Source organism: Symphodus melops (genome assembly GCF_947650265.1).
Source record: "Symphodus melops genome assembly, chromosome: 4".
Lineage (NCBI taxonomy): Eukaryota > Metazoa > Chordata > Actinopteri > Labriformes > Labridae > Symphodus > Symphodus melops.
Window position 1 is genome coordinate 17,542,288 of NC_136694.1, and position 24,522 is coordinate 17,566,809.

At 38.3% G+C, this 24,522-nt stretch overlaps 2 protein-coding genes across 5 annotated transcripts in view; one reads left to right on the plus strand and one right to left on the minus strand.

Annotated features, from left to right (window-relative positions):
• The window catches only part of LOC306823151 (RNA-binding motif, single-stranded-interacting protein 2-like), a 28,886-nt gene extending 11,011 nt beyond the window's left edge, over positions 1-17,875 (plus strand). The window contains exons 2-14 of one of the 3 annotated variants that reach the window (XM_079342535.1): positions 1,113-1,279; positions 6,283-6,341; positions 6,571-6,662; positions 9,533-9,690; positions 9,797-9,876; positions 9,990-10,099; positions 10,281-10,324; positions 10,520-10,613; positions 11,152-11,202; positions 12,007-12,117; positions 12,254-12,334; positions 13,121-13,208; positions 14,320-17,875. In XM_079342535.1, coding sequence (XP_079198661.1) covers positions 1,113-1,279; positions 6,283-6,341; positions 6,571-6,662; positions 9,533-9,690; positions 9,797-9,876; positions 9,990-10,099; positions 10,281-10,324; positions 10,520-10,613; positions 11,152-11,202; positions 12,007-12,117; positions 12,254-12,334; positions 13,121-13,201 — 1,128 coding nt within the window. In that variant the 3' untranslated portion in view covers positions 13,202-13,208; positions 14,320-17,875. The remainder of the gene's footprint in view (positions 1-1,112; positions 1,280-6,282; positions 6,342-6,570; positions 6,663-9,532; positions 9,691-9,796; positions 9,877-9,989; positions 10,100-10,280; positions 10,325-10,519; positions 10,614-11,151; positions 11,203-12,006; positions 12,118-12,253; positions 12,335-13,120; positions 13,209-14,319) is intronic. The other 2 variants (XM_079342536.1, XM_079342537.1) reach the window with 2 other exon arrangements.
• A 726-nt stretch (positions 17,876-18,601) lies between these two features.
• Positions 18,602-23,319, minus strand: faim2b (Fas apoptotic inhibitory molecule 2b). Of its 2 annotated transcripts, none has more exons than XM_079342178.1 (12): positions 23,118-23,319; positions 22,563-22,608; positions 22,198-22,265; positions 22,052-22,116; positions 21,897-21,950; positions 20,924-20,974; positions 20,666-20,705; positions 20,519-20,556; positions 20,340-20,427; positions 20,141-20,236; positions 19,845-19,898; positions 18,602-19,748 (listed from the first exon to the last, which is right to left on the minus strand). In XM_079342178.1, the coding sequence occupies exons 1-12, from the start codon at positions 23,130-23,132 to the stop codon at positions 19,599-19,601; spliced, it is 765 nt and encodes a 254-aa protein (XP_079198304.1). In that variant the 5' UTR covers positions 23,133-23,319; the 3' UTR covers positions 18,602-19,598. The 2 variants fall into 2 exon arrangements, with proteins under 2 accessions (XP_079198304.1, XP_079198303.1); XM_079342177.1 differs by having other exon boundaries at positions 22,563-22,611.
• Between the last annotated feature and the right edge of the window lie 1,203 nt (positions 23,320-24,522).

Sequence of the window (24,522 nt, forward strand, 5' to 3'; positions counted from 1 at the left end):
CTTTGTATCCAACATGGAATTAAAACCTTTGCCTGTTGGATTAAGAATATCTAAGCTATTCTCTCAAAGCAAACACACATTTGCCAGTTCTGGCATGTCTGGTCTGCACTCAAGTGCTGCTATTTATTGCATGAGTCTTGTTTGGAAAACAGCCAATAGAGCTATTCTTGGAAAGTGTGCACTTTTAATGTGACTTCTTGACAGGCTAAGTGATAATGAAACCACATTTATCCAAATAAAAAAAATATGAGTCTGCATGGTTGCACAATCTTTTGGTTGATTTCTCCAAGGATGGCAACTATCCCATTGTGAGCTGGGACAATGCACTGAGTAAGAGCCTCTCATGCTCCCAGTCGTGAGTCATGGAGTAGTTGCCTGCCATCGTTTACGATGAGTGTTCACCGGCTCTTAGTCCTTGTAAACTGATGAAACAAAACAGACCAACATGAGACTGGTTACGGAGGTATCCTATCAGAGCAGACATTCAGAACCAGAATACAGTCATGTGACAATGTGTTGTTCTTTTATCTTTGCTGTCGTCTTACTTATCTCTTTCTATTGTCCTCCTGCTTCATTCTGATGGATGGACGTGTATTATAATGTGGACTGTACTGAACAATGCTTGTAACTCAAGATATTGTAACTTAAATGCTTGAGATAGAAATAATTGCATTGCAATCATTATTTATCCTGCCAGGCTGATATCATGTTAGTTTTAGAGTTTGAAAATCCACCAGAGGATTTTTTTTTCAGTTCAAAAAGTAAAAAAGAAGTTACTCAACACAGAGAAAAGCATAAGAGGCCCCTTTTCACTATATAAGGTAGGCCGCCAAGAGGCCCCACATTCCCCTTAGAAAGTAGTATTGGTGAGTGTTGACATGAGGGCTGCGTGATATTATTTTAAACAGCTTCCACATAATCATCTGCCTCTTCCAGGATTACCTTCAGATGCTCAATAAAACTCCTTAAGTTTCTTTCACAGTTTAAATTGAATAAAACATTGCTGTACTTGTCCAATGTTTGTTCACGCTTTATATACTTGTTCGACAATGCATTTGTAGTGTCTTCTTGCTCATAAACTAATCCAAATGTTGTTGTTTTTTCTGTTGCAGCAGGCCTATGTGTCCTCCAGCCACCAGATGGCGCCCCCCAGTCCCAACACCAACAGTAGTAGCAACAGCAGTGGTGGGGGAGGGGAACAGTTGAGTAAAACTAACCTGTATATTCGTGGTCTTCATCCTGGGACCACGGATCAAGATCTGGTCAAGCTCTGCCAACCGTGAGTCATTATCAAAACAAATTGTTTTTATTACAAAGCGTTTCTTTTGGAAGCTGCACTGCAAATTAAAATGGAAAATGGCGTTACATCACACCAGATCTATTGTGTTAATTAAACCCAAGATATTCAACAACGAAGAAGTGGATTCATAAAGAACAAGTGTTACATTTTGGGAAATTGATTTTATACTTTTAGGTAAATACTTAATATCATGCCCGATCTTGCACACAATCATCTTAACAAAAAATGATGCACTCTTGCTCCATCCAAAAGTCATTAATACACATTGTAAAATCTCTTAAGCTCTGAAGATAACATACTATTTCTTATTTGTATAACTTTACATACAAAGGATAACTAATCATTTAATATGAAACTGTTTCCTCATAAACAAAACCTCATGGCAACCAACCCACAATGGAAGTCAGTGCTTCTGGAAGTTAGTCTTAAATATGTCATTGTCTTAGACTCTGCCAGGCTGATAAGCATAAATCAGAATTTGGTTACAGTATTTGGTGCACCAGACGGGCAGCTTCAGTTGGATATGTTTTAAGACATTATGTTAATGTCTTAAAATATTCATTCCACACGGCTTCTGCTGGTATCTTAAGTAAGAAGAGATGAGAACCCGACACCCAGGACCCAGACAAAAACAAGGAAGTAAACAAAGCAAGATATACAGTAAATGCAAGGTCATTTAGTTTTATTAAAGCTTTAAATAAGCAATAGTAACATACATTAAAGTCCACGTCAACTGGTACAAGTTTATCTTTTGATCTTATGATACTCATCTTTGGCGCTTCATACATACCTTACATACCTGCCAACATTAGGGTTTCAGAATACGTGAGGGTACATTGGGGTGCTGTGTTAAAGTTGAGGCACAAGTACTGAAGTTTGTGTTGTTTACACTTTCTAATGTAAACCTGATATGAGCAGTAAATGGCTCAGTTTAAACAACACTTGTTTCAGTCATCTTTAAAATCTTCCGCTAGCTTCACAACAATAACAGGGATCCTGTGAGTTTGTCTCTCTCTACCTCAACACTTTAGCATGTCAGAGAAGATTGATGCCACAGTTTTACCAGGACGTGAGGGCGCTTAATATTGAATAATGTTTTGGTGCAATAATTTGTTGATGCAGAGAACGAGAGACACAGACTACCAGCAGATGAGAAACATAAACATGAGGCTGTCCTCTCCCAACATTTTCAGCAAGCTTTCCACTCTCCTCAGAGTGCAGCTGCACACACACCCTCTTAATCAGGTTGTGGGTTGTTAGGTCGTGGTGACAGAGGGGTTAAATTATCAAGTAGTTGTTAATTGTTTGTGCATGTGTATGTGTGTGTATGCGTGTGTATTATAGGTCATTGATGATTTGGTAACTTTGGTATATTCAGATAAGCATATAAAACCTATTGGTCAAGTCATAGGATTTTTTATAATAGGGTGTAGTCACTTGTGAATCACTTGTGACAAAATATAAAAAAGATAGGATCGAGAGATGACATTAAAATATGGGAGAAACCTAGGAAAACGGGAGTGTTGGTAGGTAAGGCTATATAGGAGGAAAAAGTCATGTAGAAACCAACTTAATGTGAGTGGATAACATCTGTTCTGTCTGAAGCTTTGCTATTCATCTGTTAGACACATGAAATGAAACTGTTTAAAACTGTTAATGGATTTTTAAGAAAAATTAGCTGTTTATGCAGGAAGGAGGCAAAAGTGGTTTACGAATAAACCACAACAAATGTTTGATTGATTCAATATTGATAATCATGGTAATACAATAATTTGTCAGCAAAAGAATTGTGTATTAGAGGGAAAGAGACCGAAGAGGGAACAAATAAGAGTCTGGAGAAGTTTTGGATCTGGAGGAAGAAGAAGAAAAAGAAGAGGAGAGGCCAGAGAAGGGTTCATGTCCTGATCTAACCTTCAGCTTTTGTAAGGCGGACTTGACTCCAAAAGCCATGAATGTACAGTACGCACCCCAAGGCAAACAGCCATGCCTCTATAGTATGTCAGCTTTACACACACAGACACACACACACACGCACACACGCACACACTCATAAAACCCAGTAATAAAGCACCCAAACTGGTTTTGACTGCTGCAGGCCAGGGCTGTGCGTGTGTGACAGAGATGTGGTTTTTGAACTTTAGCCACACATCCATCATCATTGTGGGTCAATCACAGGTACAACATACCTCAATGAACAATCACTGGCCATGTATAATAGAATCTGACTTTCATGACGTAATTATACCAACAACACAACCCTTGCCTGACTTATAATTAGTATTAAAACTTTATATACCCATATACTTAATATTTTTATTTTCACGTCTAAACATTCTGACCTTAAAAGAGGAGGCCTCAATTAACATCTGATAATTAAGTTCATATTGGAGGGCCAGTGAGCTGCATACACATGGTCAAAGCTGGAACATTTAAAAAGAACCTGACATCTGTGGTTGGAATGTGAAACAAATTCTCCAGGATCTACAGAGATGTCATTGTGGAGAGGAGACACCGGTTTTGGAGGCAGGAGTCGGGGGGCTCCCCATGAAGGGGAAACTTAAATGAGTGGGAAAAGAGTTCCTGCTGACGTAGAAATGTCAGACAGCACAGAAATGTGGGTCAGAAGTGCCATTCAATTCTGTTTGCTCCACTGCTGATGTTGTGCGGCAGAGTGTGTGAGGTAAACGAATGGTCGCTATACTTTTTGATCTTCGATTTCTGCTCAAGACACTAAGTACGTTTACATACAGAGTTGAGTCAAGCTACAGTAAAAGCTCGATTCGGCCATTTAACTGGAATACTGTCTTTATCCTCGAAAACAAGGAAAGGGAGAGAATTGACACAGAAGTGTCTGACTCTGCTGCAGTAGATTGTTATTTCCCATTTCAGCTAGTTACTTTTCAACTTTCTTTCAGCAAGCAGCAAACTGACTATGTTTATTCAGGACAACATTACCAACTTTACAGCTCAGTACATCACATTAGGAGTGTGAACATTTCTGGTCTGATACCAATATCGGGCTGTGGATATTTGCCAAGTGACAACCTCCAGTGTTGAAAAAATGAAGCCATTGCGTAAGTGCAAAATCCTACAGTTTGCCAAGTGTGCTCTTGAAGCAAACTGCTCCAACAGCCCTAGAAGTCCTGTAAATACCACGACCAAAGAAGCAAAAAATAAATACAGTTTTTAAACCATGAATTAACATATGTACAGCTAATATAAATAAACAGTCTATGGAATCTGCCAATACAAATCTGAGCCGATACTAGTGTAAGATTAATATCCTCTAGTTATTGTGAGCATCGGTTTTGTTGCCGTTGAGCTTCAGGAAGTTCCTGCTCATCCATCTCCGGATCGAATCTCCGGATTGGAGAAATGGATGGCAGACAGTCTTTGACGAGGGAGGTGGGAAAAGAAAAGTGATCTTATGCTTCTATGTCTACACATTCGCCAGCAGCAAAGACTTTGTAGGCATCAAGGATTCTTCGACAGTGAAGTCAGCTGGCATCTTCTACTTATCCTTAATAGTTTGGTTTTGGGCAATAACAGAGCACAACTCTGTTGCACTTCATTGACAGCTCAGAAAACAGCAATCCTAACACAAAGCTGCTGAGAGGGGAGTTTAACGACTTATTATACTCGATATATTTTTTCTGCCCAACACTGGTGCTTTGATGAAAACGTAATTTATTTTAAAAATGTTCTTCTCCGTCACTGGTCAACTTCTGATTGAGAAGCAGTGTTTATCTTTGTAGTTTTTTAGCCTCGAGCCCCCCCCCCCCCCCCCCAACACACATCCAGTCTCAAGTGTTCAGTCTTTCCTTTTTTAATTGAACTTGTCATTCTAACCACCACCTCTAAAAACATTAGCTGTAGTTGTAGAAGTTGTTGCCGTGAAACTGCGTTGCCTCTGTTGTCAGCATCCTCCAAGCTGGCTCTGTCTAGTAAGATCCACAGGCCCTTTGATTATCTAAGATCTACAATAAATCATCGTTTCATTTGATCAATCTTTTGTGTACTTGCTAAATGACGACTTTGCAGCTCTGAGATGACAGTAAGAAACTATAGACATCGTCAATGCAAAGGTCATCAGTTTAGCTATGACTGATGAATCTGTCAGCCCTGCAGAAGTTTGCTTTGTACTGTTTCTATTCTTGTCATTATTCACAATAACTCAGATCAATGACTCTTGTGTTGACGGACTGTACAGTGTTGAGATTATAAGGTGAACTAATCAATTCTCTACTGCAAAGATGGATAAGATTAATGTGTATGAATGTTCTGGTAGCTTGAAGGATATTTTAGCATAAACACTTAAAAGTCTGGTTCTCTGTATGTCCGTCTAATCTGAGTCATCTGGGCAAATGTCCAGTAAAAATTGGTGGGAGTGTAGGACCCAGCGTCAGACTATAATGCGAGGGTGGAAAAACAGAGTGAGGGAGAGGGAGGTGGTGGGAAGGAAGGCCAACCAGAGGGGTGAAGTATCAGGTTACAGTGTACATTCCTCCCAGACACCATGTCGCCCAAACAGAAGAGCACCAGCCACCCTCATTTGCTGGATTTACCATCACATGCACAGCCTTATAACACTCATCCTTCAGTCTCTCAATATTAAATGAAATTCTTCATTTACTGCCTTAAGGGTGCCATGCATAGTCTATGCGTGTGGGTTAATTCATTACATGACTTTTCTTTTTTTCTGATTGTCCTTTGTTATGCTTTTTTTTTCAATGTAGTTCGAAAAACAAGTAAAGACACCAGCTCATGTTTTACACAGTATCATCTAGAAGGGTGGAGGCAGATAAAGTTTTCTGTGACACTTGATTGACACAAGCTGCATGAAAGAGCTGGTATTCATGTTTACACCTGTAGTCAGCCGGAGGAAGTGTGACAGGATTGGTATGTGTATGGTGGGAGCAGATTCCTCCTGTTCCTCATTCATCACTGATCCTGTTTTTCTGTCTCACTGTGTGTCCCTAAAGGTATGGAAAGATTGTGTCCACCAAGGCCATCTTGGATAAAACCACCAACAAATGCAAAGGTAATTTGCTCCTTTTTTAATGTTTGAATTGTATGCTAATTTAAGATTTCCCCCCTTGCTCCTAGTCTTTATGCCAAGCTGAGCTAAACGTTGCCTGCTTTGCATGGCTTTGACTTAATAAAGAGAAATCAAAGTACTATTGATTTGTATATTCAGCTTTGCAAGAAAGATAACTTTTAAAACTAAATAGCTTCACTGCAATGTTGATATGTCTGTTTCTGTCTAACAGGCTATGGCTTTGTGGACTTTGACAGTCCAGCAGCTGCTCAGAAAGCTGTTACAGCCCTGAAGTCCAGCGGGGTCCAGGCTCAGATGGCTAAAGTAAGAATAAGAGGATTGTCGATAGGTTACCACCATTTTTACCATAACATTCAACGATAACCCATGGGTTCAACTTGTCAACTTATGTCTTTTCTGTCAATCTCTAAAATAACGCTCCTCAAAGAGCCAGCTGCTATGTAATCTCTGACACCCCCCAGAAGTCTTAGTCCCCTGATTCACAAGTATATACACCCCCCTCTGTCATGTAAAAGATGAACTGCTGCATGGTGAAGTCTGATTGGCAGCAAAGTGTCCTGTTGGCATGAGTTCAAGATAAACTCTGGCTTATTAGTAGCATGTGCTTGGATATACTGTACTTCATTGGGCGAATCTTGGCCTATAATGGACAGTTGAAGGATTTGCCTTAATGCAGCTTGTACTTCCTGTCCTTTCATCCTCATGTTGTTTCTTTATAGCCACCCCTCCCAACCACCCTGACCCACCAACCCACCCACGCTCAGCCCTCATCTCTCTGCTTGTGTATGTTGCTAACCTGCTCCTGTCGTAGCACTTGTTCTAAGCTCTTTGTCCAAGTGTTTTCAGTCAAAGCAACTCTTGTCGGCCCATTAAGCTGATCCCTCTGGCTCTCAGCCTCCCCATTGAGGTAGCCCAAGGGAGGGTGCTGCTACACCCACTGTCAATGGGACCGGCACAATGGGCGGGCATTGTCCATGGTCTGGGCCCAGGCCTTGGGCTGACACTAACACTTAATACACTCCACCCTGGTGTCCCAAGGCCCCTCCCACTTTGTCACTGCATCTCCTCTGTAAGAGTGCCAACACAATCCTAAGTGCAACTGGACACCAAGACTTGACTCACCCAGACAGCATGTGCTTAGTCAGAGGTGTTGATAGCTACGATAAAAACCTAAATATACACTGCTGCTTCACAGTCACTGTGTCACCTTAGGTCAGAAAAAACAACCTGCATTCCAAAATCAGTTCAATATCAAACTCTTCACCTGCACTGTACCGTGTGTGTACATTCTCCATGGCTGCTGCATACTGTTGTTCACAAACACGACAAGCCACACCTTGTAATCCCTGTCCTCAGAGAATGCTTGGTCCTCAAACAGGCCAACCGCCCCCCAGGCTGCCGGCCCAAAGGAGCAGTATTGCATAAGGACCAAGGGAACTATGGCAAAGTTTAAAAATAGGTCCCTGTCTTACTTCCCAGCACCTCCCTATTCAAACTCAGACGTCAGCATGCAAGTGCTGTTTGACACACAAGCAGGCAAAACTGACAAAGACAGAGACACACCTTCAGAGACAGGGCTCACCTAGGGCCAGGCACAAAAAGCACTGTGACGCATCAGCAAAGCCCATTGACATTTGACTGGCTTGGCCTGAGTCCAACTGCATTGTTATATCTGCAGCAGGGTGGATATGTGTTTGAATATGATATTGGATATTGTGTGTGCAAGCAGAGGTAAATTGTAAATATAAAGTAAAACATGATATGAAAGGTCCTGTTTCATTAAGACTTGAACTCCATTAATGTCATCTGCAGTGGATCCCTGTGTTACATTATAGTCGTATTGCCACACCCAAGATGACGACAATCACAGAAAAAATGCCAGGTGGCATAGAGGAAGCTGAGAAAAGAGGCACGTCATACAGGCAGTAAATCATCAGTAATAATAGCTCTCGAATCACTTTGATAGCAGACACCCTCAATTCCATTTTTCTGGATCAACAAACTTGTTGAACACCTGTCAAATCTGTCTGAAGAGTAGTAATAGCATCTTTTTCCTGGCTGTTCTCTTCAGTTTAATGTAAAAGTACTCTAATCTAATCCGTTTTCTTCCCCTTATCAAGACTTTACAGGCAGCAGAACTATCTGACAGCACTGCGTGTAAGGGAGAGGGCACAACATGTAAAAAGATAGAGATGAAAGATATTTTGATGAAAGAGAAGAGCCAGTTAATCAGCAAGCACTCATTTATCTTTTCTCTTCTTTCCTCTTCTCTGTCATCCTCCTCTTTCATTACCCAAATTACTGAAGACTCCCACCACTTCCAATCATGTCAGTTCCCTCTTCTCTGTACGGAATATCAGCCTTTTAAGCCACTTACTTCTCCCTCCCTTCCTCTGCTCTTTGCTCTTCCTTTGCTCTCTTGTTTTCCCTTCCCCTCTTTTTAGCCAGGCCTCTTTTCTCCTGGTTGCCAGGCTCCTGTTGCTCTCTGTACTCTTTAACTTCATGCCTGACTTCCTGTCTGCCTCAGCACAGTCACACAAGGTTTCACTGTCAAGCTAGTGCTGCAAATCACGTCTGTGAATAATCTCTTTTCACTCTAATTTTCTTGAAGCTATCTCTTAATTAGACTACCTTCCTCAGGAATGTGACTTAATCTTTGCAGACAAATTAATTTCTGCATGTCAGTAAATGTGTGCTAGTGGAAAAATCTGTCTGTTGAGGCAACACAGGCTGACAGATTATTCACAGATTCAGTTTATTCTCCAGGCCTTAATTACCTGAAAATATTGTATCTGTATCGTATCCTATTTAAACTGATGCTAAACATGGTGCACAGATATGATGAAGCATTAATGTGTCGGGAGTCATGGCAGGTGTTGATGATTACTGCAGTGTGAAAAATATTTTGAAAGTGGCAAGAAAATGTTCCATTTGCAAATGCAATCGCATAGATGTTTGGAAGTGTGCTGCTAAAAAAAGATACAATTTTTATGAAGTACTTTAAGCTAAAAGCTAACAGTGAAACAACTAAAAGTGGTGATATAGTAAATAAGAATAGGTGCCTCCATTCAACCTTTGTATCAACATGTTGTGGCATTAAAATGTCGTGTCCGATTAATTATTTATTTTTTAAGTCTCCAAAAATATCTGATAGTAGTCTACTAACTTCACAGCAACAAGAGCAGGACCCCACCAACCTCTACATCTCCAACCTGCCAGTATCTATGGACGAGCAAGAGCTGGAGAGCATGCTCAAGTCCTTTGGCCAGGTCATCTCCACTCGAATCCTGCGAGATGCTAACGGGACCAGTCGCGGTGTAGGATTTGCAAGGTAAGACTTTAACACCTTGACAATAAACACTACTTTATGATGTTGTATGAAGATGATATATTTGTGTTTGAAATACTTTGAATGAATAAAGTTGACTGTATTTCAGAATGGAGTCCACAGAGAAGTGTGAGGCAATAATTCAGCATTTCAATGGCAAATTCATCAAGACTCCACCTGGAGTGCCTGGTGCGTGGAGTGTTTGTTTTGTTTCATTGGAACCAAATATTGTTGCTGGATATGTTTGTTCCCCAGTGTGATCATTAAAACCTGTCCTCTTGTTTCATCCTTTGCTTTTGCAGTGCCCACAGAGCCCTTATTATGTAAGTTTGCAGACGGGGGTCAGAAGAAGAGGCAAAACCAGGGAAAATACCTGCAGAATGGTAGGCCCTGGGCTAGAGATGGTGAAACAGTAAGTTGGTCATTTTTTAATCAGGATACTAAAAATGATCTTCCCTTGTGTTCTTGTTACATTCCTTGTTGTAAATGAAAGAAATAAGTACTTAAAATGTGCATTTTGACTATTGCTGCTCAAACTGCACTCGTGTTTGCATGACCTCACTGGTTGTGAATCCTGTGTATTGTTTTCCCAGGGAGGAATGACGCTTGCGTATGACCCCACAGCCTTACAAAATGGGTGAGTGGTATGCACGGACTGACTGGAAACAGCCAGAAAACAAGAGTAGTTTTCAAACTGTGGTTAAATACTACCCTCTGCTGGGCATTGCAGTAACACAAACATGTTGTTAATGTGGTTGAACACATACTGTACAGTAGATTGTTGTCACTGTAATATTATTTTAAATGTTTCTTTGCCCTGTCTGTTTGCCAGCTTCTACTCCTCGCCCTACAGTCTGGCACCAAACCGAATGATCGCCCAGACTTCCCTCTCACCCTACATGCATTCTCCTGTCTCATCCTACCAGGTGGGACTTTCTTTGTATTTAGAATGAAATCTGTTTGAAAAGGTTATGGTCATTTAATTTGACCTAAAATCTCTTCTTAAATTATTTCTGTTCCTTTCTTTGCCATACCACTCAATATGGTGTCCATGTTATTTAAAGACGCTGACAGGGGTTTACTGGTTATGAAACAATGACATTCATTCTGATGCTTCATTATAAACTACAAAGTAGACAGGATCTTCACCTGGCAGAGTAATTTGATGCAGTTAACAACTGCTGCCACACTGTTGGATGCCAATAAAGTGATTTATTGTTAACAAACTGAAACTCGTTCTACATTTTTGTGTAGCATGTAAGCTAGTTAAAAAAAAACATGACACGCTCACATGTATAGGTACAGTTCTCAGGGGATGCCAAAATCAACACTATGAAAGTTCCTCACAGCTACTGTAAGCTATCATATACGTGTGGAAGAAATATTTTGACACATTGGACGTTGACTGTTAAAAGAACAGATGAACATTTCTGGTGAATTTGAAGCTGTCTTTTTGCTCGGTAGGTACACAGCCCATCCTGGATGCACCATCAGTCATACCTCATGCAGCCAGCTGTGAGTATCCCTCTTTCATCACCCTCTCCTTCTCCTCAAGGACCACATTTACACTCAGCCACTTTTGAGCAACCTTGGCTGATTGAATTGCTATCTCATAGCATGAAGCTAAGTGTCAATACAGGCAATAGTCATTCAAGCGGGATAAAAAATACTTTGGGATGCTAAGCTAAAGTACTAGTACAATTACTAGAGGTTTAATCATTTAACATGTTTGTTTATCTTTAATAACTTTACTATTGTTACTCCCTGTGCAACGGTTATCCCTTTCCCAACTGCAACATGCTTCAGCCAGGCTTCGGGCTGAGTCCACTGAGAAGGATATCAGCCCAGTTTTAGCTTGTCTTCACTGGCTGGTTTGTTATTACAGCCCTGTATTGCATAGCCCCTCTCTTACGTTATCAGGTCAGGCCCCTAAATCAGAGTTAATGTTGGTCGGTATTTACAGGCTTTTGGCCAGGGATCATGTGGAGTTGTTCAGCAGATATTGATCTCAACAACCAAAATGTCCAGCCGATAAATATGCCAAAAAGACACAACTGAAAGAGAGTTGACTGGGTGGCTTTATAAAACATGGAGCTGATGAATAAGCTACTTTTAAAATAGAATAAACAGGGAAAGAGAAATGAGAAGAGATAAAGTGGATCAAACTGCTGTATTTAGGAGAGGAGAGGCGTTGGGTGTAGGCGATTGTGTGTATGGAGAACTGACGATTGACCTACTTTGTGATGGACTTAAACACGTTCATGATTCGGTTGGTGATCACTTACCTTTGTGTTTTATTGTTTTTCTCTGCTCTTACAGGGGACAGTTCTTACCCCAACAGTGGAACACGCCATGTCCATCCAACCCACGTCCATGATGGGACCTCTCACCCAGCAGCTGACCCACCTTTCCCTGGGCAGCACAGGCACAGTCAGTACTTACACACAAACACACACACTTAAAGCAGACACAAGCTATATGCATAATGAACTAAACTGTCCCTTAGCTAATGTCCTGAAATTAACAAGATCAATATTTGTGTTTTCCTTTTCTGCCTTCCCTACAGTATATTCCGGCCAACACATCTATGCAGGGGACCTACCTCCCCCAGTACACCCAAGTGCCTCCCTCCAGTGTCCCTGTGGAGGTATGTTAACCTCAACCTCAGCTGCCTACATTGAATATTTCCATGAAGAGAAAGAATGAAAATTTGAATTTCTCATAAGGACATATTTGCTCAGACCAGGAGTGACAGAAGAAAGCTTTAATTCTTTAGTGTCCTTTTATAAATAGATTTTGTCCTAATTTGAATACAGACCTTGAGTGTTAATTGAGAAATTGCATTGAAATCAGTTTCTTTCTCTGATTCATACCGCTGAGAGTGAAGCTTTTGATTAATTTCCTTTTGACAGCTAAACTAAGACTCAGCAGAAATGGATAAACTGGCAGTACTTGGGGGTATATCAAGTTTCTTAATGAACTCAAAACAATGAAGTAAATGAAAAGGGAAGACTTGGCTGGAAGCATAGACTGTATAAAACATGGGTGCAGTCTCTGTGACAACACCCATTGGATTTTTAAGCAGACTTATAAAGCCCACTGATGGGGGTCACCATGTTGAATATGCTGTCTCACATTAACTTTTCGAGAGGAATGTAGGGAAAGTAAACTGAAATCAGAGTGACGTTTGATACATTTCAACCACTCCTTGATTTATTTTTAAAAAATTTAAAAAAAAAAACTCTGAGAAAATACGTCATTGTTAACAGATTTCACCAGTGAGATCTGTTTTGGGCTAATTTGGCTAATTATGTCTATTTGATGGGGAGGGCAGTGAGAAAATATGGCCTTTTTAATTAATCAAACCTGTTTCATTTTTACAAATTGTCAACAACTATCTAGAAGCCTTAAAGTCATCAATCATCTTTTTCAGGAGAATGGTGGTCAACAGCAACAGGTTTCCATGGAGACCCCTGCCGAACACACAAACTACTCATACCAACACAACAAGTGAAACAAAGGTAAACTCACTCAATCTGTGCTGCAAATCTGCAATCAATCCAATTGTCATGTATACTGATGAATAGTGTCGAATTACCACGACAGTTATCTTGTGACAGATTACATACAAAGGTCTGCACTGTGCTCTTTGTCAAGTTCCATAAATCAGGCTGAGATCAAGTACCAAGAAGATGAAGTAAATGGTAAAATAATTATGTCATCATTTTTAAAAAGACTGGTTATGTCATTGATAATATAAATCAACTCTTGTCTTATTTGGAAATTACAATAAACATGAGCTAAACCTTTCTCATGACTCAAAATATAAAAAAGGGGATTGCACTGATTATCACCTTTACGCCAGTTTCAGGCCAAACTATGACAAACTATGAAGTTGTTGTTTTTCCTTTTGATATAAGTTTGTCTTATAATTTTAAAGACTTATCCTGTGCTCTGAGGGTTTATTCATTTTGCTTTCAATGAACTACTTTCTTAACATTTGATTAAATGACTTGATATTCAGCACATTATGGTTTTTATAAATATTCATCAAGATCCACCACATACTGTATGTCATCCTAACTTACTGTTTTAGTTCAGGAAACAAATAACAAATGCAGATTGAAAGAGCTGTAAGCTGATTCATGAGAACTGTCAGCTTATTTAAGTGATGAAAGGCAAAGTCATCTGTTTCCTTGGGTTGTCATCATTTAAGAACAAATGCCATTTAAGAAGTGAGAACTGAGTTGGTGTTGTGAAGGAACATATAAGAGGGGAATAATAGCTCCACAGCATATAAGCTAAAACACATTCATTTCACCACCATTGTGCTGCAGGATTGTGTTCAACTCTTTTGCATTGACTGTTTTTAAGCGTACAGACACTTCCATGTCAGGAACACTGAGAGACTGTTTTAAAGTACATATTTGCTGAATATTTCATGCTGAAAAAGCACAAAAAACCACAATTCAATCCAGTATATATTGACTTTGGTGCTGTGTATTAGGTCGTGCACCCGACTTAGATAAGCGATAGTCCTCAAAGCGGATGGCCCAGTCTCGACCCATAACACTTGTCGTTCTTCGCTCTCTCGTGGTAGTTTACGACGTTCCAATGTTTTGTGGCTTCCAGCAGGGTGGGGCCAAAAGCAGGAGAAAAAATCCATCTGCTGAAAGACAACTGTGGCCCACACCAAGCACCCGGACTTGAACATGGATAACAAAAGGAACGTGTGTATGTGTGTGTGCGTGTGTGTATGTCTGTTTTTTGTTTGTTTTTTAAGAAAAAGTACAACACCTAAAATGTCTGACTTTCCTGCTCACATCCTCAAGAGTTTTTCAACCAAAGGTTGGGAATCTTCCTCACAGAAGCTAAGCTCTATTTTGATTACTGAAAAAGGAACATAACAAGAAGCTGAAAAAAATTTAAGAGAGGAGGAAAAGACACAGAGCATTATTTTTGTGCACGCAATGTAACAAATTCTTATTTTTTACAAAGCATTCTGGATGTTTCAGGGTGATTCAAGAAAGAGTTGAAACACAATGTGTCTTTTATTTTTTTGTAAAATATGCAAACTTGTATGTTTGTTTTTCCTGATGTCTGTTGTTTGACTTTCTATTGGCAGCAGCAGGGACAATAATTTGTACAGATTTCAGAACGTACACAAACTTTATTGGTTTGATGTGTCTTTTCATTAACCGTTTAAAGCTACTTCTTCCTGTAACTGCTGCAAAGACAATATTTACATTTAAAGTTTAATTTAACTTGCAACCATTCATTCATATGTGAACAAAAGACAATCAATTATTTGTATTTATATTGAATTAAAGTTTTATTTTGTGGAGTTGTTACATCATTTAGACATACATTTATAAGGAAGCTATTTAATACTTACGTTTTTAAAGTCAAGTTGAGAAGACTCTAAAGGATGTGTGCCCAACATTAATAAATACCTCTTACATTTCCCCATGAAATTACATCAAAATTGTCATGTAAGACCTGAGTTAATACTAAATGTAGTTGTGTTGTGTCATAGACCATTTGTTGTTGCATCCGTGTCAATGAGAAGTGGTTTTAAGCGGTTCTATTATGACATCATTGGTTACATCCTGCTTTAGAGTTGATTGGTTACTGATAGAGTATGTGTACTAAGAGCAATGCAGTTACTAAATTATAATGTAGTTTTGCAATAGCAATGAGGGAAATCAAATAGAGAACTAATAAAATCCCTGAGAGTAATTAGTGTGATAGGAAAGGGAACTGTAAGTCTGTTTTTTTTTTCCAATGCTGCTGCTGAGTTTGATTTTTCTTCCAGTGATGTTTAGTTTGTAGAAAGTTCATGTTCTTTGTTTTCTTTTTGTCTGTCACTTGAAAACCTTCTGAGCTTCTTTGCCTTATTTTTGATGAATATATCTTTGAAGTAGATTGGATTTTAGCTTTAGGATGACCTTTTGATAGAAAGTAGATGTTAGTTTTATTTTTCTCCACCTTGGGATTGACGCTGTTTTCTTATGCACATAGATTTTTCTCTTGCTTTGTTTCCACACGCAACAAGAGAACAACTGTTCTTCACCTCGTGTCTTCTGTCCTCATATTGTGTGGCCTGTGTAGAAAGCCTTTTGATGAGGAGTGCTGAACCAAACGATGACTTTTGTTTAGTACTGATCCAAAAGATTCATACTGAGGCTGTCTCTGCATTGTTGCTCAAAGACTTCATATGTACAAGCCCAGATATGCTTTGACAGTCCATCCAAATATGTTGAACTTTAATTTATACAGAGATCATAAACTGTAGATATGTAGATAATAGGAATCATGGTTTTACAAAAGTACCGCTCACTAGACCATGGAAGTGCCATTAAAGACGACTCTTAAAGACTTTAGTGAGACAGTTTGTCTGAATTAATTTGTGAGTGATCCAAAACTCAGCAAAAACGATTTGAAGCGAAGCCTTAATGTTTTCTCTTAGGAAGAACTGCCTTGTGTCTCATAGGATCAATACGTAGTTGTAAATACTATGGTAATTATGACAGGCTTATTTGAATGCCATTCAGGTGGCCGTTGCGTCAGACAAGTTAGCTGTACGGTTGCCAGGTGCTTTTCCTTCCTGCTCCTCAACCATCCATATTCAATCCAGTGGGGAAAAAAACAGTGTGATCACGACTTTCTCAAAGCTTGCAGTTTGATGATTCTGTTTTTGTCTTTATATATTTTCTTCACGTTTTTGTGTGTTTTTTATTCATTTCTACAACCAAAGATGTTGTCGCCACCAATCTTTTTTAGCTCGTTGTCTCTGAATAAGGAGCTCTTTTCTGGTTCTGATGGTTGGTAACAGGCACAGAATTTTCTACATTTTTTATCTTTATTTTCTTTTTAATGCAATTGTTCTCAGAATACTCCAAACAAAACAAAATATTTAGTCTTCAAATTAAAAGGATTTTTATCACCCTGTGTTAAACAGTTTTCCTCATACCTCATAGATTATTTGAGAGTACACATGACTCTTTGATTCCTCAATAATGTGTGAGAAATACAGACCAGTTTTCAGACACAAGAGCTAACGTTGTATAAAGTCCTTTTTCTCTCCTTCCACTTCTAATCACACAATTTGTGTTCTTTTCTTCTTCTGTGTTTTGTGATCTTTTTTATGATTTATGCCATGTCCAGAAAACACAGTGATAACCAATTGTTCAGATTCAGTGCGCCATGAAGGAAAATGTCATGGATATTGTTTATATGTTCAGAGAAATGATATTCCATGTGTTAGCCATTACTTTTAATACGAAAACAGGTTTTTGAAACTATGAAATGACCACTTGTTACAATGCAACGTTTATTTATTTTGTTTTTGTTCTGTTTTTATTTTCATTTTAGATTTTATAAAAGATATTTTGGTGCTCCAAATTGAAAAAGCATCAGGAAAATCATTTAATCTTAAAAGCGGATGAAATTTTAGGACTGCTTCGATCAATGGTGTGCAGTATAGAGAGCACGCAAAATTTGAAACAAACAAAAAGTTGCTTGCACTTATTATTCAGTTGACACTAATTTAATATGCTCTATTTGTCAATAATGTCCATTTAATGGCTTATTTCATAGATTCAAAATGTTTTGCTGCTAAAACAGGATTTCTAAGCAGATGCTAAGATGTTGCCCAGTTTGGATTTTTTAAATGTGCATATTTACTTTGATTTGGTTACAACAGAATATCCATTAGTTTTATGTTTGCAACAACAGCATCATGATAATCATGTACAGAGTATAGAATAATAATAATAGTACCTGTTATTTCGTATTCTTACTTGATTTAAAGAAAAACATGTTGACATTTTTCAACCTGAAAAAAAGGCCTTGTTGCTCCTCACTTTTGAAACCAACTTCGTGTGAATTCCAGACATTTTGGAAATCCTCTGGGCTCGTCTCACTCTCCTGCTTGAAAACACTTTTCTTATTTATACAAAAACTCATTTTGTACAGTTTTGTTAGAGGAAAGAGGTTTTGATATTTGGTTATTTTGCAAAGCCACTTGGCTACTTTTGTCTTCCTGTGCCAGAGATGCTAAAATTGTCTGTAACTCGTGTTTTTTTTATTGATTGAGATAAGATTGTTTTTTTCTTGGTTTTATCTTTGAATTTGACCACGTCAATTGTTTCCTTTTTTTTAAAAATAAAATCCTTGTTTCAATGAATGTTTGAACTGTGCTTTATGTCTTGTGGTAATTATTAGAGTCCAGAGGCTCCATACTTTGCAGCAGGTGAGTCTTGGCTGTGGCTCAGTGGTAGAGTCGTTCGTCTCTCAACAGGAGTTTTGAGTCCTTGGGCAAGACGCTTAACCCCAAGTTGCTCCTGCTGTTTCGTCTGCAGCATATTTATTTTTTTGTATGAATGGATTGGTTACTATTGATAGACCTAATACATATAGCAGCTCCTGTTAATGTGAGTGGATGGGTTGGTATGACCTGCCTTGTAGAAGTGCTTTGACTTACTCTTTTCTAATCTTCTAATTACTCACTATACAAGCTAAAGTCCAGTTACCATTTAAGCATCTTGTGACTTCAGATGAAAATGGGGTCACTGTTTCAGGTTGTGGGGGACATGGCCCCTCAATGTTAAAAAATATAAACTGAAAAATACTTGTTAGAAATATATTTGTAGTATGTGATGAATGAGCAGCAGTACTTGTATATGTTCTTTTTTTATTTACTCATCTTTTTCTTAAATTAGCATTACTTGAAAAAAGCCTACGTTCATTACTATGTGCTTACCAAGATTGTATCATTTTAAAAAGTGTTCTTATTGTGCTACAAAACTTAAACCCTTGATGTGAAATGTGCAACATAGTTGTGTTGCAGTATATTGTACCTACAGTAAATCTTAGTACTCATTTCCACCACACACATTTAAGACACTGTACATTGCTTGTTTTTATTGCTTTATTTATGATTATGTCAGAATGAAATAGACAACTCAACAACAAGTTTAAATGCTGTGATTTCACTCTACAGTTTAGATATTTTTAGTAACAGTCATTATTCTATTTTACATTGTAAAGGCCACATTAAAGTTACAATAGAAATTGCAACTGCTCTCTAATAACCACATGTAGTTAAAGGATGTTTTTCTATGTGGTTAGTGTCGTTTTTTAGCTTTCAGAATTCATACAAACAGTATTTTCCATAAAAACACACGTACACAAACTAAACTTTTTTATACGAAAATATTTTACACAAATACAGTTAACTATTAAAAGTTTTGTTGTGTATTAGAAAGGAGTATAAAACAAACTGAGCCTTGTCTACAAAGGTTTTAAAATAGTCTCTGCTTAAATTAATCGGTTTCTTGAATCTTCCCATTTTTGGCCCCATGAGTAAAACTAATTACATCTGTCACATCACAACTCTCTTTGGTAGGTTATTTACTTATGGGTTTGGTGAGTGTTTTGTGTGTGTGTGTGTGTGTGTGTGTGTGTGTGTGTGTGTGTGTGTGTGTGTGTGTGTGTGTGTGTGTGTGTGTGTGTGTGTGTGTGTGTGTGTGTGTGTGTGTGTGTGTGTGTGTGTGTGTGTGTGTGTGTGTAAACCATAGACTGTAAAAATAAACACACACTGGTTCGGGGTCGGGATCACAGTTGGCTCCTGAACATTCTGAATACAGACCATCAGAATGTTTAAGAGTAAACTGAACACTTACATTGTGGTATCAGAGAAGTGACAGACCTAGCACTATGGGTTTGACTACCATAACAGACCAAACAGATGGTTCTTACTTCAAAGAAAAGGGACAAAACTTCAATATAATGATTCAGAGAATTATAAATCCCAGATGTTGTGAGGGGATGTGTGTTTATTAGGGGAAAAATCCAAGTTGTGATGCTAAGAGTCTGGATATTGCAGCTGAGGGGCAAAAATACATGTTTTAATCACGCCCTCCTCCAAAAATCTGTAATAAGAAGCTAAACAGGTAGATAATGTCCAGGTAGATACTGAGTGTGGCAAAGACGTACTCCTCTGGACTGATAGTGTAGCGCTTGTTCCCGAGCAGCAACTGAGTGTCAAACGCCAGGAACTGTAACAGAAAATGAGACGGGTGGGGAAAAAAGTAAGTTAATGATTTAGAAAAATATATTGATTATTTGGTTTTGCTATTATATCTGGTTCTCACCAGAGTAAAGAGGATGGCTCCTATCACAGCATAAATGGCATGTAACCATGGAACCTGTGGTGCAACAAAAACAAAGCATTACAAAACCCAGATAAGAAGGTTAGAAGGATGCTAATTGAAAAAAGACAGTACAGAGCACCACTAGATTATCCACGAGGTTAATCCCTCCTCACACACCTGAATATGGACAACAGCACAGAGGCATTAGGCTGCAAATGCTGTTTAGATAACTGCTTTGAACTGCTTCTGGAAAGTTGTTTGTAGACGTACAGTAAAAGGGTCAGGGAGGGACTTACATATCCAAATGGGACAGCAATGGAGATGGTGATGGCACAGAGGAGCATGACCATACACAAAGAAAACAGGACACCTTGACAGGATGTGACGTCAATCTGTGACAGACAAAAAGACAGGTGATGGATTTATTTAACTTTTTGTCATTCTGTTTTGTTACTTGGATTCTGTTTGAAGTTTGGTTTAAGCTCTTCTTCTCACCTTGCTCTGGAAGCTGAAGATGGTGACAGAAAGACAAACCACGGATGTGATTCCCAGACACAGAACCACTGACTTAGTGTTGTAAAAGCTAGAGAGGAAAGAAGACAGTCACGTTTTTATTGACTTTTATTATGAAAAGGCTTGGATGAGTTGTCTCAAATCACAACATGTATATTTACCTTGACATGAACCCCATCATGAAGGCCATGCTTAAAGTCTGATGGGAAAAGTAAAGATGAAAGCTATCATGAGTATCATGTGAGTGTATAAGTAAAGTACTGTGTATTTTATTACATTGTGCTGTTATAATGAAGAAAAATACTCACAAAGAGAACTAGCAAAATAATGTTCCAAGGGAACTGCCTCCTGTTAAGATAGAAAAAAAAAGTATGTTTGCACATACATTACATTACGAGTATAAATAATAGTTTGCCTTTTTTTAGTGATACCCAATTAATTTTTTCGTATGTTTTTTTTCTTTTTGCGTATTTCTTTGAATTGTCTGGATGTTATTCAAAATGAGGGCTTGAACTCAGTGATTTCTCATGGTGTCATAGGGTTGAATGAATCAAAAAAAAGCTTACCTCAGCTCTCCACAGCAAGACAGTGCGATGTAAGTGGCAAAGAACATTAAACTAAAAAAACGGGGAAAAGAAATGTATTAGTGTATTTTGTACGGCCTTGAACTTTGACCCTTCACTTCCTGGACAACTAAGCAAGCTGTGGTGAGCGATCTGAGCAAAACTATTGATGACACAGACGAGCAGAATGGTGGATTAAGTCCACAGAGATTTCTATCCATAATCGTGCCAGATCCACTCAGTTAAGACTTGAACATTGTATTTACATACCACCTGCTCTCTACCATGGATCATAATGTGTCTTCATTTAAGTGCAATAAAAAGTAACTATTTTCATTGTTTCTGGCCATGTGTTGAGATGCAAAGATATTGGTCTGACACTGTGTTTTAATTATCTGTTGTTTTTGGTGTTCAAATGGACTTAAAATGAATGTGCTCCTCCTTGGTTTTCTTGATGTTCATATTGCGAAAGCAATACTTTTGCCAAGAGAAGGACAGGTGTGCTTTTCTAGATCAAAGACTCTATACCTACACAATAAAAGTCCTTGCGCAACTTATAATGTAACATATTCATGTGAATATATTACATTCATTCAATAATACTTGTTGGACCATTTCTATAAGGTATGGGACTCGTTTTACTGGTCCTATATGTTGTCAGCTTCTATATCTCCTTTTTGTCTCTCTTATTCTAATACCAGCCTTGCTATAACCTTGCCTTCTGTTTACCTTGTTGGTGCTACATTTCTTAGAAATAGTTGGACTGAGAGGTGACTGGGTCTAGATATTTCAATGTACTTTTTTTTCTTTAACATTCGTGACAATCTTTTAGTTTTGTTTCTTGTTATTGCTGCATTATTTTGTTTCTTGCTTTGTGTGTATTTTTTTTAAACTTGTGCTTAACAATTTTAAGATACTTTTTTTTTTTTTTTAAATCGAAGTAACAGGAAAAAAATGTTTCTTTGTGTACACTTACTAAGATGCCATGTACAAGCCAGGATGAGTCTGAATATAATATCTCACGGGTGCACTGTATAGGAAAGAGAAAAGCAATGAATTCAGTTAAGTTTTAAAAACACATACTTTCATTTTTAATGGTGACATAGAAAAGCCAACGAGTAGGCTACATACCAAAATGAGAACAAAGCCACAATTGCCACTGTGACAAGCAGCTGGACCATGAGAATGGCATAGACCTGCAGGAAGACAAACACCATGTCAAAGTACTTGAAGTGTCACCATGATGGGTATTTTATTTTAAATAAATGCTTTAGTACCTTCCTGATGAAGGTCCGCCTGATGGTCTTGTCATCCCAGACAAACTGGGCCTCCATCTCACCGTAGCCTTGAGAAGGAGATAAAGCAGGAAACCTCTTACTTTTCATAAAGTCATTTTCAACATGTGTGAAGTCCAACCATAACATAACACTCAAACAAAGTGTTTTTTTTACTTAATCCGACTTATATTATCCACCAGTATTTCTATTCACAAGTTGAAATATGATTATGATTATATATGCTGTGTACAGTCTATACAGGAGTCAATACAGAGCTTGATGACATTAGTTAGACAACACATCTTTTTGTGTTTAATAGAATGTTAAATGGTCAACCAAAAGGAGTTACACGGAGAGTTATTTACCTGCTGTCGCCTCCTGATAAGTAGGGGGCTCATTTTCATCAATCACCTGCTGGGATAGAAGAAATGTTTGCATGGACATACCAGTATCTAATCAGTCATCAAAAGCATCATTCTTTCCATTAGGTTTCATGTTTCACACAAGAAATATCCGACCGGTGGTTTCACTTTTACCAAAGTTTCGTTGCTGTTAAAGTTTCCTGTACACAATGGCAGATTTTTCTACAAAACTACCTCTATGTTTCATTAGGTCAAAGGATTAGGACGGATCTGATGGGCCTCCATCTTTTTGTAGCCACTGCCGATAATACGGTACAGAGAAACCAATCTGTATTAAATATGATTCCTCACACTAATTGAAAATTAAAAATGTAATCGTCATAATTTGTTTGATTATTTTTCCCTTCTGTTATATCGTCTGTGCAATTCTTTAATCTTCTCATTCATTTTGTATTCAAGTTCAAGGAACAGACAGAAAATGAAACATTAAATTGTATGAATCTTTTAAAAAGATCAATGAAAAAGTGATACCACAAAGCATGAAAGTAAAAAACATACCTTTCCCTTTTTCATGATTATTCCCTTTTTCCCACTTATGACGTTGTTGATGAAGAAGTCTCTTCTCCAATCACAGGTCAAATATATTTTTGTAGTTCAGTAAATCCAGTGTTTATAGGAAACAACAAGATAGTCTTCTCTTGTTAAACACAGAACTGGTGGTAGGACAAACTGCAAGCAGAAATGTTGTCTGTAGCATAGATGTTGTTCTGAATTTATCTCCCGCATGCGGATTACTTTGAAGCTTTAAAGGCCTCCATGTGGTTAATCTCTTTCTAACCCTGATCCCAGGCCACCCCTATCATCGGTCTAACAAGGACATTCTAGCAAAGTCCAGGTAGCCTAAAAGACTGAGATGAAGCCAGACCATACCACTACTGTTGCTAAACAGGGGTGTTTTTCATGTTTCTCTTGAATGGCACAAAACTCTCCAACAGTGTTTCAGGACAGTTAATCATATTAGTACCAACTATAATGACTCAGAGTCCTTACCTATCTGAATTACATGTGCATTACACAAGTTTTGCTCCACTTCAAGGGGGGCAGGGGGAGGGGGTGTGGCTATGACATGAGAAGAAATGTCATAACCAGCATTTCTTTATTAATATGGTAAAATCTTCAACTACGCATATTAAAAAATAAAAAAACGTACACATGTACATTCGTTTATTAACACAGTACATTCATCGACAACGTGGCTTCATAGTGTTGTATACAATAATATAATATGATGCTTGACTTTTGACTTCAAGTTCAAGTATGTCATCAATGTTTTTGTCCATTCCTGTAACTATTCATATGAATAAATTGAACAAAACCACTTTGGACTTTACTTAAATTATGTGTGCTTGAATAATGTGGCTACACCACAGTAATCTGCAGAGTATATGACATCATGTTTTGCGTGTGTGTGTGTGTGTGTGTGTGTGTGTGTGTGTGTATTTGTAAGAGACTTGCTTTGTAACAGGTAAATCAGACTAATGAGATTAAAGTTAAGAACATTACGGAGCACACACATAACCAGAGATAATGAGATGTACTGACAGCACTAACCTTTGATCTAAAGATGAAATGAAGTGTTATCTGATAGACAAAGAATTTAATTGATTTTTTTTTTTTTTTAAAACACAGTATAAAATAAGGCTCCAAATAGAAAAGTACTGTCCACATTTCAGGGTTTTCACATGTTCCTTGACACAGTTCCTGTCTTTATCATTCTGAGACCATAAACAACAAGTTTGGGATGAAGGACATCATGTCAGGAATGTGGTGTGGACGTGTCGAAGCAGTATAACTTCTTTTGAAAGAGGATATGAATAGCTGAATATAAAGATTCTGACCAGAGTGCTTCAATCGCAATGTACGCAACTGAAAAATAATCGCTGGCCACAACAAAAAAATGTTT

What these genes read in the sequence shown, in the direction of transcription:
- faim2b (XM_079342177.1), bottom strand. An exon ending in GTGGCTTTGTTCTCATTTTG is followed by an intron (nt 21,951 to 22,051) that starts GTATGTAGCCTA and finishes TTTCCTATACAG; the next exon opens with TGCACCCGTGAGATATTATA. An exon ending in TCTTGCTGTGGAGAGCTGAG is followed by an intron (nt 20,706 to 20,923) that starts GTAAGCTTTTTT and finishes CTATCTTAACAG; the next exon opens with GAGGCAGTTCCCTTGGAACA.